This window comes from Salmo trutta, chromosome 11, assembly GCF_901001165.1.
Source record: "Salmo trutta chromosome 11, fSalTru1.1, whole genome shotgun sequence".
Classification (NCBI taxonomy): domain Eukaryota; kingdom Metazoa; phylum Chordata; class Actinopteri; order Salmoniformes; family Salmonidae; genus Salmo; species Salmo trutta.
Window position 1 is genome coordinate 18,775,242 of NC_042967.1, and position 18,824 is coordinate 18,794,065.

The 18,824-nt window shown below is 43.8% G+C and overlaps 2 protein-coding genes across 5 annotated transcripts; both read right to left on the reverse strand.

Moving 5' to 3' along the window:
- Window positions 1-498: 498 nt before the first annotated feature.
- On the reverse strand, window positions 499-9,612 carry LOC115202378 (CD209 antigen-like protein D). Of its 4 annotated transcripts, XM_029766510.1 has the most exons (7): window positions 9,142-9,612; window positions 8,857-8,958; window positions 8,513-8,752; window positions 8,144-8,286; window positions 6,624-6,626; window positions 1,037-1,134; window positions 499-852 (listed from the first exon to the last, which is right to left on the reverse strand). In XM_029766510.1, exons 1-7 carry the CDS (start codon window positions 9,224-9,226, stop codon window positions 705-707), a joined length of 819 nt encoding a protein of 272 aa, XP_029622370.1. In that variant the 5' UTR covers window positions 9,227-9,612; the 3' UTR covers window positions 499-704. The 4 variants fall into 4 exon arrangements, with proteins under 4 accessions (XP_029622370.1, XP_029622371.1, XP_029622372.1 ...); XM_029766511.1 differs by lacking the exon at window positions 6,624-6,626 and having other exon boundaries at window positions 1,037-1,137; window positions 8,144-8,268; XM_029766512.1 differs by lacking the exon at window positions 6,624-6,626 and having other exon boundaries at window positions 499-833; window positions 1,037-1,137.
- A 6,132-nt stretch (window positions 9,613-15,744) lies between these two features.
- Window positions 15,745-17,813, reverse strand: LOC115202380 (C-type lectin domain family 4 member E-like). The gene is made up of 4 exons (XM_029766514.1): window positions 17,674-17,813; window positions 16,903-17,045; window positions 16,647-16,747; window positions 15,745-16,373 (listed from the first exon to the last, which is right to left on the reverse strand). Exons 1-4 carry the CDS (start codon window positions 17,795-17,797, stop codon window positions 16,220-16,222), a joined length of 522 nt encoding a protein of 173 aa, XP_029622374.1. The 5' UTR covers window positions 17,798-17,813; the 3' UTR covers window positions 15,745-16,219.
- Window positions 17,814-18,824: the final 1,011 nt, after the last annotated feature.

The following is an 18,824-nucleotide window of genomic DNA, read 5'->3' on the forward strand; positions in this document are numbered from 1 at the left end:
ATATTGTCCATACAATAGATTTGACACTACAAACTGCTCCAATTGGATATAGAGTGTGGGTAGGCTTAACCAATGAAGATGAGATGGTGACATAATTGGCCGCAGCTCTCTTCTCTCTTAATGAACCTGATTGGTAGAGTTTTTGAGTGACAGTTTGTTGAACCACTGAAAAGATCCAATTCACTTCCCTCTTTTGGAACCCATGTAGGGCAATAACAGTCAAATATGAGCATTTGATATTGTGCTTATATGTAACTTGACAACAAAGACCGACTGTCAAATATTATTAAGTAACACCCCTTTGATATCTCTTCTACACTCATTCATTGGTGATACAGTCAATTCCTAAACTGTGGTTTGGTACTGTTGAGATAATGTGCATGTAAATATCTGTAGCAAGTAAGAAGAATGTATTAGAATTGTAATTGATGAAATGCACTGCATGCAGTTTGGACAACTAGTACTAACTTCATGTTGACTCTGGTTCACAGGAAGTTATAATGTCAGGAAATAAGTAAGACTTTTATTAATATGCTACATAAAGAAATACAACATGAGAGAGAGAGAGAGAGAGAGAGAGAGAGAGAGAGAGAGAGAGAGAGAGAGAGAGAGAGAGAGAGAGAGAGAGAGAGAGACAGAATGACGGAGGAAGTTGTGTGCACTGTAGGCTGCTGTATGTTTTACAGTATGTTGTCATGGTCATGTTAAACCACTTTCTCACAAATCCAGTTGAGTTTGCTGTCACATGACAAGTCATTCCATGCCTTCAGAGGACGCTGATCTTGTTGTATCTCAACACAGTCCTCCTCCCCTGTAGGACCTGCATTATCAGGCTGTGGGTTATACCAGTAACTACAGGGTTAAAAACAGTCAGATATCATGGTTAATACCAGTACCTACAGGGTTAAAAACAGTCAGATGTCATGGTTAGAAAATTACAATCCTAAATAATATGTAGACATGTTTTATCTTAACGTGAACATGCATAGAAAAGGTTGAATGTAGCCTCATTGACAGATTAGTTATCATCTCTCACCCTGTGGTCAGTGTGGTGCCGTCCACCCATATCCAGGTCGCCTCAGTAACAGAGTCAGTCAGACCAATCCAGACTCTCTTCTTGAGGTTGAAGAGAAACTCCTGTCGTTGAGGAACATAAATACATAGAGGTATATGTTTGATCATATCTAGCCCCTGCATCTCTCTCTCTCTCTCTCTCTCTCTCTCTCTCTCTCTCTCTCTCTCTCTCTCTCTCTCTCATGCTGGGAGTGTTTGGTGCATGCTGGGAATTGTATGAGCGAGTGTTGTGTAGAGTTAGATTTCCTGTGTTTTCTTTCTTGTTTACTTTTCTTGGTGGTATCCCTTTTTTCTATGCATGATTAATGTTATCATTATTTTTATTTATTTGTTGTGGTAGAATTAAGTATATTGTTTTTTGTGTCGAAATTACCCTGGCATTGGCGGGGATGGTGACCCACATGGGAACGCTGTCCCTGTCACTTCGGCATGGTTTCAGGTGTGTTACTGAAGCTGCTGTCACTATGGAGGAGTTTCTGGTCGCCGTAGGAGAGAAAATAGGCTATGAGAATGTTGCCTATGCGTCACAGATGAATAAAGCGGTGGTGTTTTTTTTTTAAAGAAGAGCGTCTTGTTGATCGTATGGTTAAGCATGGCGTACTTCTTAAAGGTATGTTTATTCAAGTTACGCCGCTTGTTTCTCCGTCAACAAGGGTAACGATTTCGAATGTACCAACGTTTACTCCAAATGAGCTATTGGAGCGCGAGCTATTGTGGTTTGGGAAGTTCGCAAGTTCAGTTAAGATTGTCCCGTTGGTTTGAGAACACCCGGCTTTGAAACAGGTTATGTCGTTTCAGCGACAGGTGTTTGTTTTTGGGCTCACCGTAGCAGACTTTGGATTTATCGTTTAAAGTCAAGTATGACAACAGACTGTATATGGCTTATGCTAGTACGGGTAGCCCACTGTGTTTTGAGTGTGGGGATGTTGGCCATAAGTGACATGTTTGCCCGAAAAGGGAGAAGGCGGAGGGAGGGAGGGATGCAGGTTATCCTCGTAATGCCTGGGTGGGCCTCGTAACGCCTGGGCCCACTGATGTAGGGAGAGGTGGTCCTCGTAACACCTGGGCCCACTGATGTAGGGAGAGGTGGGCCTCGTAATGCCTGGGCCCACTGATGTAGGGAGAGGTGGGCCTCGTAACGCCTGGGCCCACTGATGTAGGGAGAGGTGGTCCTCGTAACACCTGGGCCCACTGATGTAGGGAGAGGTGGGCCTCGTAATGCCTGGGCCCACTGATGTAGGGAGAGGTGGGCCTCGTAACGCCTGGGCCCACTGATGTAGGGAGAGGTGGTCCTCGTAACACCTGGGCCCACTGATGTAGGGAGAGGTGGGCCTCGTAACGCCTGGGCCCACTGATGTAGGGAGAGGTGGTCCTCGTAACACCTGGGCCCACTGATGTAGGGAGAGGTGGGCCTCGTAACGCCTGGGCCCACTGATGTAGGGAGAGGTGGGCCGACAGTGGTAGAGCAGCCACAAGCACCTGTTGCTGAGGAACAAGTTGTCTGTGTTGAGGTCACGGAGTTGCAACTTGTACCAGAGGGGAATGTTATGCAGCAGAAAAATATTGTTGTAGAAGGTAAGGACGGATCTGAAGAGCCATTTCCTCAGACTGGTGAGGAGTTGCCCAGTACAAGTGCTGGAGTACAGGAGGGGCTTCATGTCGAGCTATCCTCCCAGGTAATGGAGGAGATGCCCACTACGAGTAATGGGGTACATGAGGGGGTTCAGGTGGGGCTATTCTTCCAGGTAGTGGAGGAGATGCCTGGTAAGAGTGATGGGGAGCAAGTGAGGAGTGTTGAGAGGGATGTGGTAGAGGGGAGTTTGGGGTCTGTGGCCTCAGTTGAGGAGGATCAGGAGAAGTATATGGATATCTCTCTTGATATGATAGCAGCTGGTGACGACTCAATTTACAATCCAGGGGAGGTAAATGTGTTCCTGGATCAGACTCAAATTGCCAGATTTTTTTTGATGTTGATAAGTTTGTGAGGTCAGCTGTGATGATACAGAAGACAGCGAGGTTAGACCAGTTGAGTGAGAAGAAGTGTTTTCGCTTGAGGATATTTGTTACTGCTGTCACGGCAGCAAAAGGTCATATGAAACATGGTCAGGTTAAGAGAACATTTAAACAATGATGATGATGATCATGCCTCACAGGGTGTTTTTTCTCTTTGTCTGGTTTCTCTGTAGTTTCTTCTGCTTTTCCTTTATCTTTTATTTATGGAGGTACTAAGGGTAGATTCTCTCAATATTAATGGGGGAAGGGACAGGAATAAGTGCCACATCCTGACCAGTAAAGGGTGTTATTTGTTATTGTAGTTTGGTCAGGGCGTGGCAGGGGGTGTTTATTTTATGTGTTTCGGGGGTTTTGGTTTATGTTCTATGTTAGTATATTTCTATGTTTATTCTAGTGTGTCTATTTCTATGGTTAAGTTTCTTGGGTTGACCTTCAGTTGGAGGCAGCTGTTCCTTGTTGCCTCTAATTGAAGGTCCTATTTAGTAGGGGTGTTTTTCCTGTGTTTTGTGGGTGGTTGTTTCCTGTATTGTGTATGTTGCACCTGACGGGACTGTTTACGGTTGTTTTGTTGTTTGTTTGATTTTGAGTTTAATAAAAGTAAATATGAGCATGTCACAAGCCGCGTCTTGGTCCCCATTAGACAACAGTCGTTACAGAACCACCCACCATGACTGGATCAAGCGGCGTGCCCGGGCAGAGATGGACACCTGGTCGGTATTGGAGTGGATGGAGACAATAAACTGGACTTGGGGGCAAGTTATTGAGCGTTATCGGAGCCTACCAGGGAAGAATGAGAGGCAGCCCCCAAAATACTTTGGGGGGGGCACACGGGTAGTTTGGCTAGGCCAGGGGTGAGCCCTGAGCAAACTCTCCGTGCTTATTGTGGTGAGCATGTGCCTGCTTCTCGCATTCTCTATCCGGTAAGCCTCCATAGTCCAGTACGTCCTGTTGCTGCTCCTCGCACTAGCCATGTAGTGAGTGTTACGGTCCTGGTGCCTCCAAAGCCAGCCCCACGCACCAGACCTTTAGTGCGCCTGCCCAGTCCAGTACGTCCTGTTCCTGCTCCTCGCACTAGCTTTGAGGTGCGTGTCCCTAGTCTGGCGCCTCCAAAGCCAGCCCGATGCACTAGGCCTTTAGTGCGCCTGCCCAGTCCAGTACGTCCTGTTGCTGCTCCTCGCACTAGCCATGTGGTGCTTGTTACGGTTCTGGCGCCTCCAAAGCCAGCCCCACGCACCAGGCCTTTAGTGCGCCTGCCCAGTCCAGTATGTCCTGTTCCTGCTCCTCGCACTAGCCCTGTGGTGCGTGTCACTAGTCTGGCACCTCCAAAGCCAGTCCCACGCATCAGGCAGTCAGTGCGCAGTCCCCGTCCAGAGCTTCCGGCGACAGTTCCCCGTCCAGTGTTTCCGGCGACGTCCTACAGTCCGGAACCGGCAGAGACGGCCTACGGTCCGGAACCGGCAGAGACGGTCCACAGTCCGGCGCAGCCAGGTTCGCCCACCAGTCCGGCGCAGCCAGAGTCGCCCGCCAGTCCGGCGCAGCCAGAGTCGCCCGCCAGTCCGGCGCAGCCAGAGTCGCCCGCCAGTCCGGCGCAGCCAGAGTCGCCCGCCAGTCCGGCGCAGCCAGAGTCGCCCGCCAGTCCGGCGCAGCCAGATTCGCCCGCCAGTCCGGCGCAGCCAGAGACTTCAGCGGTGGGCTACAGCCCTGAGCGGGGATTAAGCCCGGAGCTAGAGACACCTCCGTGGTGGGAGGTTTGGGAAGGGGGGGTGTAGAACAGGAACCGTCGGTGACGGTAGCCACCCCCCCTTCCCTCCCTTTATTTGGGGTTAATTTTGTGTTATTGTTTCAGGTCCATACGGGGTCTGCACCTTTTGGGGGGGTACTGTCACGTCCTGACCAGTAAAGTGGGTTATTTGTTATTGTAGTTTGGTCAGGGCATGGCAGGGGGTGTTTGTTTTATGTGTTTCGGGGTTTTTGGTTTATGTTCTATGTAGTGTATTTCTATGTTTATTCTAGTGTGTCTATTTCTATGTTTAAGTTTCTTGGGTTGACCTTCAGTTGGAGGCAGCTGTTCCTCATTGTCTCTAATTGAAGGTCCTATTTAGTAGGGGTGTTTTTCCTGTGTTTTGTGGGTGGTTGTTTCCTGTTTTGTGTATGTTGCACCTGACGGGACTGTTTAAGGTCGTTTTGTTGTTTGTTTGATTTTGAGTTTAATAAAAGTAAATATGAGCACGTCACACGCCGCGTCTTGGTCCCCATTAGACGACAGTCGTTACAATAAGGGTATTAGAAGTAATATAACAGAAAAGGTAGTTTTTCTACAGGAGACAAATAGTGATGAGGCTAATGAGGTTTGTAGTGTCTTAGCTCTTATTACTTATTTATATAATAAGAAATACTCTGAATACAAGAAATTGAACTGGAGCTTCACATTTACTAAAACAAGTTATTCTGGTACTAACATAGAACAACTCTGCAGATGACTAAGTGTGCTCCATTCTTAAAGGGGACATCAGTAATTAACAGAACATAACAAAGTTGACTGGGGTATGTGGTGGGAGGGGCAGCATATACTCAGTCATGGTACTAATTTCAGTGCTGGGGTGGCCATTTTGTTTTCCTCAAGCTTAGGGGTGACTGTGGCATCTACGACAGAGATTGTCAAGGGTAGGGCTTTATTGGTCAAGGCAGATGTTATGTTTCTATTTTATTTTTATGTTTATGAGGGTACAGAGCGTATTGCTGTATTTGATAAAATAAAGGAAACCTGAAGACAGTGTGACCAAGAGGGGTGTATGGTTTTAGGGGGGGACTGGAACTGTACAGTGGATTTTACTGTTGAACGCACTGCTGAAGAACCCCACCTGTGATCAGCTACTAGTCTGTCTAGTCTGCATGTGAGTTCTATAAGCAATTTTAGCAGTCTATTGGGGGTTATTTTTATGAAGTGGTGTGTGAATATTTTCCTGTATCCTGTCAAGGTGCTGTGCTTTCATTGTTGCCAAAAAAGGAAGATTTGGCTCTTATAAAAAATTGGCGACCTGTTGTATTGCTGTGTGCAGAATATAACATTGTATCTAAATGTCTCTCAAACAGGTTGAAATAATATCTGGGGCTGTTGGTCCACAAGGACACGTCTTACTGTGTACCTGACCGCTCTATTGTTGACAACTTGTTTCTAATAAGAGATGTTTTAGACATTTGTAAACTGTCTAATGTGAATGTGGGTTTACTTTCTTTGGATCAGATGAAGGCCTTTGACCGTGTGGAACACCAGTACTTGTTCAAAACAATGAAAGCTTTTGAGTTTGGGGATGTTTTTTTGTCTTGGATGAGTTTACCGTATTCTGGGGCCTCGTGTATAGTGAAGGTGGGGGGTGATTTGAGTTGCCCCATCCACGTCCAAAGGGGCATCAGGCAGGGATGCCCAATTTCAGGGCAGTTATATTGTCTGGCAATTGAACCAATGCTTTGTTTTTTAAGAGTGCGGCTTACTGGTTTCTCTGTACCAGGAGTAATGAAGGGTCCCACGATAGCACTGTCTGCGTATGCAGATGACGTGACAGTTTTTATTACAAAGAGTGAGGATTTTAAGGTTGTCTCAAATGCTTTAAAGGTGTATGAGGGGGCCTCCTCAGCTAGAGTAAATTGGGAAAAGAGTGAATCACTGTGGGCAGGTCAGCTTCAGATAGGGTCCACTCCACAGTTACCAGGGGGGCTTCAGTGGGGCAGAGATGGGATGAAGACTTTGGGGGTTTTTCTAGGCTCCGGTGTATTTCAGAAAAAGAGCTGGGAGGGTGTAGTGGAGAAAGTGCGTGCCAGACTGTCAAGTTGGAAATGGGTGCTACCCCAGCTGTCTTATAGGGTTAGGGTGCAGATAGCCAATAATCTTGCTGCCTCTACCCTGTGGCACAGACTAATGATTTTACAGCCACCAGGGGATCTGATTCAAGAGCATCAGAGGACACTTGTCAATTTCTTTTGGTCTGGACAACATTGGATTAAAGCTGCGGCCCTCTACCTGCCACTGCATGAGGGTGGGCAAGGCCTGGTGGATATTTCTTCCAGGATCATGCCTTTCTTGCTTCAAGCAGCCCAGAGACTGTTGTACTGTGACGGTTCTTGCTGGGTAGACCCAGCCTACACATTGATGAGGAGAGCGGGCTGTTTGGGCTTAGACAAACATATTTTCCTCTTAAAGCTAGAGCGGGGTGATTTGTATGCCCTGACTCCATTTTATGAGTCTGTTATGCAGGCTTGGAGAGTTTTTGTCAAGTCCCATAAGGCTGGCACCCCACCAGGGATGTGACTTTTTGAAGAGCCTTTTGAAGAGCCTTTGAAGAGGGTCTGGATTGTGTCTTCCCTGCACTGATTGTTAGTGCTGCGGTGGGGGAATTCGAGGAGGACGTGGGGATTCTGCTTTCCTTCGATAGCCTGGAGCTGGGGGACTTCAAGGCGGTGGGAAAGAAGGCCATGTACAAAATCTGTGTAAAAGTGTCCCGTGCCTCTTGCCTGGAAGGGGTAAAATCGACGAGGTCGGCGGGAGTGTTTGGTCCAGATGCCTCCCCAAAAGGCTGTTGGCGGTCTTTATACAAACTGCCTATTGAAAAGAGGATAGCTGACCTCCAATGGATGATTGACCTGATCACCACTTGTTTCTTAGCTCTGGGAGAAGTTTTCTCTTCCCAACTGTTTATACTTGTGCTGAAGTGCAGGTTTAGTCGAAGGTGTGAAGTTATTTTGCTTAATTTTGTGTCAGGGGCAGCTAACTTAGCAATATGGAAGACCCGGAAGAACAGTATTCGGGGACAGGGGTCTGTGGATGTGGTGGGAATGCTGGAGGGAATGTTGGCAGTTTGCCTATTACAAACTGGTTAACAATATTGATCTGTTTATGAGTATATGGGGTATTCTGAGTCTGTTGTGTTTAGTTACTGTGGAGGATGATTTGGTGTTGTGTTTTTAATTGATGTGTATCATTGGTTTTGTGTGAGTGTTTATCGTGTTATTTAAAAGTAAAAAATCTCTCACTCACTCACACACTCACACACTCACTCACCTGTTCCTTATCACTGTTTATGATCACCAGGTCTGCTCCTCTCTTCAGACAGTCCTCTCTGCTCTCCTCCCAGGTTTTAGTCTCAGTAGACAGGAAGTACCAACTGGATTCAAACTTCTGCCAGCCTTCAGGACAGGTTTGTTCTATAAGATTAAAACACAAATTTCCTTCAATTTATCACACTGGACACTTAATGAAATAATACATTGGGATTCCCATAGGGCGGTGCACAGCGTCGTCCGAGTTAGGGTTTGGCAGGGGTAGGCCATAATTGTAAATAAGAAGCTGTTCTTAACTGACTTGCCTACTGTAGACAAATAAAGGATAAATACAATAAAAATATTTAAAAAATACTGTAGGTTAACTTACTCCAATTGGAAAGAGGATCTCTATCAGCCTGTAGCTGGGCTCTTTCTTTAGTCAGGGTGTTGTAAAGGGTCTGTAGCTGGTCTCTTTCTTTAGTCAGGTTGTTGTTACAGGTCTGTAGCTGGTCTCTTTCTTTAGTCAGGTTGTTGTAGCTGGTCCGTAGCTGGTCTCTCTCTTTAATCAGAAGGCTGTAACTGGCCTGTTGGTCTCTCTCTGTTGAAACGTGATGACCAAAGACTCCATCTGTAAAAGGGAAATGTTAATCAAAAATGTAACTACCACACCATTGATGATTAAGGATGATTCAGTATGCTACTTAAGTCTCAGTGAAAACATACTAAACTTACAGTAGACTGACAGGCCTATGACCCCAGCCAGTAGGAGAACACACAGCAGCCCCAGACACACTGCAGCAACTACAGGGGGTCTCTTCCACCACTGAAAATGTACTGTATCACAAATCATTAAAATAAGATTTTTAGTAATGTGTTTTACTATTTCATCCAGGATTGGGACAAATATAGCTCTCGTGCTACTGGGTAATATCAAATGTTTAATGTATTGGGTGTGCAATTTATTTGTGTGTGTGTTCGTGTGTGTGTGTTTATTTGCATGCGTGCATGCAAACTTAACTGAAGCAACAATTCCATCTCTTGGACTGGGCTTAAAGGCGCTTACGTTGGCATATATATGGCCATCCATGTTTTTGTTCTTCATTGCAACAGGTTTGCCGTCTTCAAATCCATTCGAGTTTTAATAGACTTCCTCTGACATCTTAACACCGTTGTCAAATATAATAACTTCTACTTCTTACCTCAACTCTAATATACGTCTGTAGCTGTGTCTTCTCCCTGCACTGTCCTGCGTCTGTGTGATATATGCTTGTGAAACTCTGTCAGTCAACCACAGTGGATGAAAAACACTAGCCACAACGTGACTCCCACCAGCCTTAGTTTCTAATCTAAACATGTTTGTTTCCCACAGTGCTTATCAGTTTTAAACATGTGATTCAACGGAAGTGATAATACAATACATGATATGACTAGCACCAGTCTTAGTTTGATAATATACTACATGATATGACTCCCACCAGTCTTAGTGTGATAATACAATACATGATATGACTCCCACCAGTCTTAGTGTGATAATATACTACATGATATGACTCCCACCAGTCTTAGTGTGATAATACAATACATGATATGACTCCCACCAGTCTTAGTGTGATAATATAATACATGGTATGACTCCCACCAGCCTTAGTTTGATAATATAATACATGGTTTGACTCTCACCAGCCTTAGTTTGATAATAAAATACATGATATGACTCCCAGTAGCCTTAGTTTGATAATATAATACATGATTTAATCAGAGTGGCAACAAAGAGACCAAAGATAACCCTTAAGGAGCTGCAAAGCTCCACAGAGGAGAATGGAGCATCTGTCTATAGGACCACTATAAGCCATACATAGAGCTGGGCTTTACGGAAGAGTGGCCAGAAAAAAGCCATTGCTTAAAGAAAAAATAAGCAAACACATTTGGTGTTCACCAAAAGGCATGTGGGAGTCTCCCCAAACACATGGAAGAAGGTACTCTGGTCAGATGAGACTAAAATTGACCTTTTTGGCCATCAAGGAAAATGCTATGTCTGGCACAAACCCAACATCTCTCATCACCCCGAGAACACCATCCCCATAGTGAAGCATGGTGGTGGCAGCATCCTGCTGTGGGGATGTTTTTCTTTGTCAGGGACTGGGAAACTGGTCAGAATTGATGGAATGATGGATGGCGCTAAATACAGGGAAACCTGTATACAGGGAAACCTGTTTCAGTCTTCCAAAGATTTGAGACTGGGACAGAGGTTCACCTTCCAGCAGGACATTGACCCTAAGCATACTGCTGAAGCAACACTTGAGTGGTTTAAGAGGAAACATTTAAATGTCTTGGAATGGCCTAGTCAAATCCCAGACCTCAATCCAACTGAGAATCTGTGGTATGACTTAAAGACTGCTGTACACCAGCAGAACCCATCCAACTTGAAGGAGCTGGAGCAGTTTTGCCTTGAATAATGGACATAAATCCCAGTGGCTAGATGTGCCAAGCTTATAGACACATTCCTCAAGACACTTGTAGCTGTAATTTCTGCAAAAGGTGGCTCTACAAGTATTGACTTTTTCGGGGGGTGAATAGTTATGCACACTCAAGTTTTCAGTTTTTTTGTCTTGTTTCTTGTTTGTTTCACAATTTTTTAAAATTTTGTCTCATCAAAGTGGTCGGCATATTGTGTTAATCAAATGATACAAACCCCCCAAAAATCTATTTTAATTCCAGGATGTAAGGCAACAAAAATAGGAAAAATGCCAAGGGGGGGGGGGGGGGATAATTTCCCAAGCCTCTGTACATGCAGGTAGGACATAAAGCCAAACCTATTGTTGACTTTCAAATGAATCATTAGACATAATTTTACAGAGAAGTAACACTTACTCATGGCTTTGAAATAAACTTGAGGCCAAAGAGTAACAAGTAGGCTGGCTAACCAGAGAGAGAAGAGGAAACTGTGGCTGTCAGAGTGAGATTGGAGGGAGGGAGGGAGGGAGGGAGAGCAGTAGCAGGGTTAGTAGCTTCCTGTATCTGTGAGGTCAGAACTCAATCTGTCAACCACAATGAGGAGAGAGCTGTCTCGTTCTAGGTCAACTCTATTGCAGTTGATTTGCATGCTTCAACATATGGGCATAAGATTACTGTACAACATAATGTGATTAACTGATGTGACAGCAGTCAGAGACTTCAATGTAGTCAATCTGGAACGTGGCCAATGTCATGAGTGGGGTTGAAGTAGAGAGATGGCGGGACTTAGTAATGAAGGAAGCTTTCAGCAGCCATTGTATTGACTAGCAGAGACAACAGAGGTCAGGTTAACTGTCATAACCTGTGGACAGACAGTAGATGTTATGACAGTTAACCTGTGGATAGACAGTAGATGTTATGACAGTTAACCTGTGGACAGACAGTAGATGTTAACTGTCATAACATCTACTGTCTATCCACAGGTTAACTGTCATAACATATGCTGTCTATTTACAGGTTAACTGACAGAACATATGCTGTCTATTCACAGGTTAACTGTCAGAAGATCTACATTCTATCCACAGGTTAACTGTCATAACATCTACTGTCTATCCACAGGTTAACTGTCATAACATCTACTGTCTATCCACAGGTTAACTGTCATAACATCTACTGTCTATCCACAGGTTAACTGTCATAACCTATGCTGTCTATTCACAGGTTAACTGTCATAACATATGCTGTCTATTCACAGGTTAACTGTCATAACATATACTTTCTATCTACAGGTTAACTGGCATAACCTGTGGATAGACAGTAGATGTTATGACAGTTAACCTGTGGATAGACAGGTGATGTTAACTGTCATGACATCTACTGTCTATCCACAGGTTAACTGTCATGACATCTACTGTCTATCCACAGGTTACTTTGACACTACTATAAAACACAATCTCTAAGAGATGGAAATTATCAATTGTATCTGTCACAGCAATAATGACACCTGCATAGTTACATCTGGCAGTCTGAATGACATTTATCTTTGTCAGGTTGTTTGAGATGTGGTTGTGGTTTGCATCACACTCAGTCTGATGATGACTGTGTCACACCAACAAGAGGGCCTCAAACATTACTGTGGGTTCTGAGCTCGAAAACATCAGAAAAATATACCTGTTAGTTGGGAACAGCTAGCCTGAGTCTCAGAAATGTTTGTGCTGTCATTGTTTGACGTGACAACAATATAGGAGTTATCAAGACAGCACAGACAGATCTGGACTCAGGTTAGGAAAGAGCTAAACAGCAGTCAGAGGATATGAGTGAAGTCCCCTGATGACTGGTATCATTCCATATGTACCTAATGTGATATTTTTATCAAATATTTTAATGGACAATATTCCATGTTATTATATTGAAATTATGATACTGCCACAACATTTTTAAATAAAACCTGTTACTGAGAAATAACTAGAACTCATCCACTACCAGTCACACAACCTGAGAGACTGTGACCATGACAACTGACCAACCGGTGTAGTGGTTGACTTGGGGTTGAGGGGTGTGTCAGAAAGACAGAACGGGGGAGAGTGAATTATTTCTCAGCAGCATCACATTGAGTTGAAAATGGGCCTGTGGTGAACCAAGGTAGAGCTGTGTACATTCTCATGCGTGTGTGCGTGTGTGCGCGTGTGTGCGTGTGTCTGCGTGTGTACATGTGCAGCAGAAGAGGCTGGTGGGAGGAGAAATAGGAGGACGGGCTCATTGTAATGGCTGGAATGGAATTTCTGGAACGGTATCAAACACATCAAACATAAGGAAACCACATGTTGGCCTCTGTTCCATGAATTCCATTCCAACCATTACAATGAGCCCGTCATCCATTTGCTCCTCCCACCAGCCACCACTGATGTGCAGCCATGAAGGTCTGTATGACTTTGTGCATGTACGTGGTGTTTCAGTGTCGGAACATGGTTTGTAGTCATGTCTGCTTGTAAAGTCAGATGTCTGACCAGGTTTAAGTAGATTTTATCAGACAGTCTGCAAACACAAGTCCTGAAGATGAACAATACAAACGACCCGTAATTGGCCTATTTTGTTAGTGTTACTGTGGCATTCATTCGTGTTGCATATCAGTTTGCAAACAATGTAAAAAAAGAAATCAATGAGTTAATAAAGCTGCATACAAACATGGTTTATTGAGTAAGGCAGCTCCAAACTGCAGCTGTTTCAGCCTAGCTCAGTGCTTTCTGTGGTTGTGGGGCAGCCAGCGAAATTAACTGTTTCACTGCCAAACAAGGCTCTGCTGATAGCCAGGTGTAGCAGTGGTAAGGTGTTGGGACTGCTGTTGGAACTCTGCTGTTGGGACAGCTTTATGTAGGCCCCAACAATTTGTGGGCACCATCTGTCACCGTTATAGTCCAATTAATGTATTGCTTAGTGTTGTGTAGTGTTTTGTATTGGATTCGCTGGAGTTTGAATTTGATTTTTCCTTACCAAGATTTACATTGCAAAATCACCACTGATGTTGACTATGACGTTACTTTAGCTAATATGGTGACAAAGATGTAGGCTGTGTGTAGCGGTTATGATATGGTTTGGCTTGGAAAGGTTTTTTCGGCTGGTCACATACAGCTGATTTGATGTGCATTGAAGTCCACAAGCGAATGGAAACGGTGAGAGGAGGAGAGCGCATAGTTGCGAGAAGGAATACAAAGTGGCTGCTATGAAAGTGAACTGTGTTTAAAAGTGATCAGGGGTGTATTCATTCTGACAATTCTGTTGAAACATTTTTCTTAAACGGAAGCAAATGGAAGAAATGGGGAAAAACATACCTGAATTTGTCCAACAGAACTGTTGACTAATAATTACACCCTAGATAAGCTAGATGCAGGCAAGAGTGTGCAAGGCGGTATTGAATGTGTCTGTCACCTCAAAATGTTCTCTCGCCCTTTGTTTCCCCTTACGTTGTACATTTTCATTCATAGGCTTGGTCGTAGCAACATGATGGGTAAAGGGACATTTTGAGTATCATGTAGTAGCCTAAACCTAGCACTGTTACATTGAACTGGGTGAATGGAATATGAATGACAGTCATCCAACATGCTGTAATAGAAAAAGGCCATGCTCATGAAAAATAAAACCGTCCTCCTTCATGTTAAACGGCACCGAGCGCCATTGGTGGAGAGGAATAATAACCAAACACAGCGTCCCTAAACAATAACATACACTGCACCATAGAAATCCCATATACTGAAATGACACAGTCTATGTGAGGTTTAGTGTAACATAAAGTTGAGTTGCTCACAGTAGACAGACAGGCCTATGATCCCAGCCAGTAGAACACACAGCAGCCCCAGAAACATTGCAGCAACTTGGAAGGGTCTCTTCCATGAGCTGTCAGGCTCTGTGGAGACAGGTACAGTACATAGCATCATCAATGAGACACAATCAAACATGAACTATAGTGATTGACATAGGGGTGAAACCGAACATCAGCTTTAATCAATTGTCACTTAGTATCCCAGTATCATTAAGTTAAAATGTGACTTAAATAGAAGATAGAATTCACCCGATAATGAGTGATCCCAAGTATAAAGATTCTCTTCTGTATCATCTGTTTATGAAAAAATAAGAATAGCTGCACTTTTAAAGTGCTGGTTTCTCACCCACATCTCTCTTCCTGTTGAAGGGGACATGCATGTGGTTGTTAACCATACAAGTTTTCACAGCAACAGGAAGTAGACAGTGGCCAGATTAATAGGACTATATGAACATTGAAATAACATTCCGCAGTTAGTATACATCCTAATATACACCTTAGGAGCCTGCAACATTTCAGAACATTTAACCTGGGACACATAGCATGTCGCATTTCATGTATCAACTTCCACAAATAAATAATTTTAATGACAAGTTGTGTTCTGTTTTTAAAATATTAATAATCTGTATTGTTAAGGTTTATTTTACTCAGTTGAGTTTGGAAGACTTGTGTTTTGGGGTTTGGACATCGACCAGCCTCATTATCTTAAGGTAAACAGTTTGTGTGGCAAGTGGAGGGATAATAACCATTGGTTTAAACTTCCGTGTGTGTCTCTATGACTATGGTGTATTTACCAGTGTTCTGAGATTCAGGCTGTTTATTTATGCTCCTGTTCACAGCTCTTCCTGTCCACATTAGCATAAATCTCCTCAGACTGCTCCATATAAAGGCTCATTCTAATTGCCCCCTTAAAATATACTGTGGTACTTTATGGATCTGCACACAGTACAACAAACAGTATATTATGTTGTATATCCTGTTAAACAGCTGCTTTAGTTTAACAGTCTGTTGTGTCTGAGAACATGCAGTGTTATAGATTTAGGGAGGACTTCACACCTTAACCAGTGGTTTGAGCAGACAGCAATCTCCAGGAAGAGACACAACAGCAGATAGACACCATGATGAGTGTGTGGATATGTAGCAGGCAGGTCCAAAGGTGCATTGTGCATGGTGTTGCTATTGGTAACCGCCACGTTGTCCCAACAGTGAAGGTTGTGAGTCACTATCCCCTTTCATTAGCATATTTTTGGATGTGTGTGTGTTTCCTATTTCCTCACTGTTCTGTCCTCTGTGTGAATCCAGGTGACACTGTTTTAAGTATGCAATCACATTCAATCAGGAAGCTGGTAGACCTTGTTAAAGGACATTATTCCTTTTTTAATTCATCTGTAAGTTTGTTATTCTTATTATTAAAATGATAAATATAGGTTAATAATTGGACCCACTTTTTTTTTACGAAGCATAAGTCTATGACAAATCACATGACATGTTTCTAATAAAATGAATGAAGAATCATTTTACAGAGTACAGTATGTCTACATACTCTCCTCTAAATCTAAACACAACAATTATTATTTATCTCTTCCTCATTCTCTTAATGTTCTATTCCTTCTCAATGTCTCTCTCAGACACTAAGGCTCTATCTCAAATGTGAAGAAGAAGAATTGAGGAATGATTCACTGAGAAAGAGCCCACAGACAATGTTGTAATACCACTATTTCACCTCTATGGTTTGTTCATCTCTCACTTTAACCACCAGGTGGAATCATCACTTAACCATTCAGTACTGTATCCAACCATCAACATTATAACAACATGTAACTGTTACACCACAATCTCACAGATCCAGATGTGATTTGTGCCACATTTGAAATCATTCCATGTCTTTACAGGGTCATCTTGTCCACAGTATATCTCAACACAGTCCTCCTGCCAAGAGAACAGACCACCATCATCAGGCTGTCTTGTCCCCCAGTACCTAAATAACACAGAGATCAATACAGTCAGACAATGTGGGACAAACATCCTCCTCATTTACACACATAGTCCTATGTTTTCTCAGCTTTAAAGACACATTCTGTAAGATGAGCATACCATTATCAAGAATGGGCCATTAACTATGATATTTATTTTTTATATAATGACAATTAAATCTAAAAATATATAATACATCTATAGTTCTCATTGAATAACATCCATGAGTAGAAACATACATTTTGATGAACATGATTGGATGCAATAAATCTCTCACCCTGTGGTCAGTGTTGTCCCGTCCACCCACGTCCAGGTCCCCTCAGTAACAGAATCAGTCAGACCAATCCAGGCTCTCAGGTGGATGGTGAAGAGAAATGTCTGTTGTTGAGAAAGACAAAAAAACAGTCACTTTTAAGATATTTCTAAAATACTGCACACCTATTAGTGTACTGATGAAAAGTACACTTGCTCCACCACCCTCTCTCTCTCTCTGTCTCTCTCTCTCTCTCCCTCTCTCTTTCTCTCTCTCTCACCTGTTCCTCTTTGCTGTTTATGATCACCAGGTCTGCTCCTCTCTCCAGACAGTCCTGTCTGCTCTCCTCCCAGGTTTTCTTCTCAGTAGAGAGGAAGTACAAACTGGAGTCAAAGTATCTCCATCCCTCCTGACAATGCTGCTCTGTTGAAGAGCAAAGGTGAACACATTGAGACACCTAACCAGTATCTTTCAACTCATAACCCCATTAATATATAATTACTGTTGATTTTACTTCTAATTAATCACAGTTATATCTCACCTATCAAAAAAAGCTTTGCCTGAATATGGTCTCTCTCTTTAGTCAGGTTGTTGTATCTGGTCTGTAGCTGGTCTCTCTCTGCAGTCAGGTTGTTGTAGATGGTCTGTAGCTGGTCTCTCTTTAGTCAGGTTGTTGTATCTGGTCTGTAGCTGGTCTCTCTTCAGTTGCGTTGATTTTATAAAGGGAGAAACTCTGGAACAAGTTGCTCCTTTTATCCTCAGCATCTTTGATGGCTCTGTTATCTACAAAGTATAAACACATAGTTACTAGGTAAAACACCAGGTAAACAGGCTTGGTAACCAGCACCTCTTATTACTAGGTGATAAGCAATGAACTTGGACACAAACTCACAGTAGACAGACAGGCATACGATCCCAGCCAGTAGGAGAACACACAGCAGCCCCAGACACACTGCAGCAACTAGCAAGGGTCTCTTCCCTGAGCTATCAGGCTCTGTGGACACATACAAGAGAATGTTATGTTTTGTGAGTGTGTGTGTGTGTGTTTTACCTGAGTGCTGGTCTCCTGGTCCATTATTAGGAGCAGTGCCTGCTGTCTCTTCTCTCTTGGTGCTGGTCTCACCGTCTCTCAGGGTATCTGTACTGACGTAGATATCCACAATCCTCTCCCACATCTGACTTCTGTCAAACTTGACCTTCATGTTCATATCTGGTTCAGAATAGATGACCTTTGACATCTTTAACAATGCCTGGGTCTTTCTTTCTATGTAGGTCAACTATACAGTCTCTGCTTCTAGAATTAATGTGGTGGTCTTCCAACATGGCTGCCATGAGGCGTCGTACGTCAACTGAAAGTCCTCTATACGTTAAGTCTCTGCTTCTAGTGATAAAAAGAAAACCAGCCCCGTCACGGACACCAACGTCTTGCTCCCAGACAAATTAAACAATTTCTTTGCTCGCTTTGAGGACAATACAGTGCCACTGACACGGGCCGCTACCAAAACCTGCGGGCTCTCCTTAACAGCGGCCAACGTGAGTAAAACATTTAAACGTGTTAACCCTCGCAAGGCTGCCGGCCCAGATGGCATCCCTAGCCGCGTCTTTAGAGCATGCACAGACCAGCTGGCTGGTGTGTTTACGGACATATTCAATCAATCCCTATCCCAGTCTGCTGTTCCCACATGCTTCAAGAGGGACACCATTATTCCTGTTCCCTATAAAGCATTCACTCAAAGCATTTCCGTCATAATGAAGTGCTTTGAGAGACTAGTCAAAGATCATATCACCTCCACCCTACCTGACACCCTAAACCCATTCCAATTTGCTTACCGCCCCAATAGGTCCACAGACGACGCAATCGCAATCACACTGCACACTGCCCTAACCCATTTGGACAAGAGGAAAACCTATGTAAGAATGCTGTTCATCGATTACAGCTCAGCATTTAACACCATAGTACCCTCCAAACTAGTCATTAAGCTCGAGACCCTGGGTCTCGACCCCGCCCTGTGCAAATGGGTCCTGGACTTTCTGACGGGCCGCCCCCTGATGGTGAGGGTTGGAAACAACATCTTCACCCCGCTGATCTTCAACACTGGGGCCCCACAAGGGTGCGTTCTCAGCCCTCTCCTGTACTCCCTGTTCACCCATGACTGCTTGGCCATGCACGCCTCCAACTCAATCATCAAGTTTGCAGGCGAT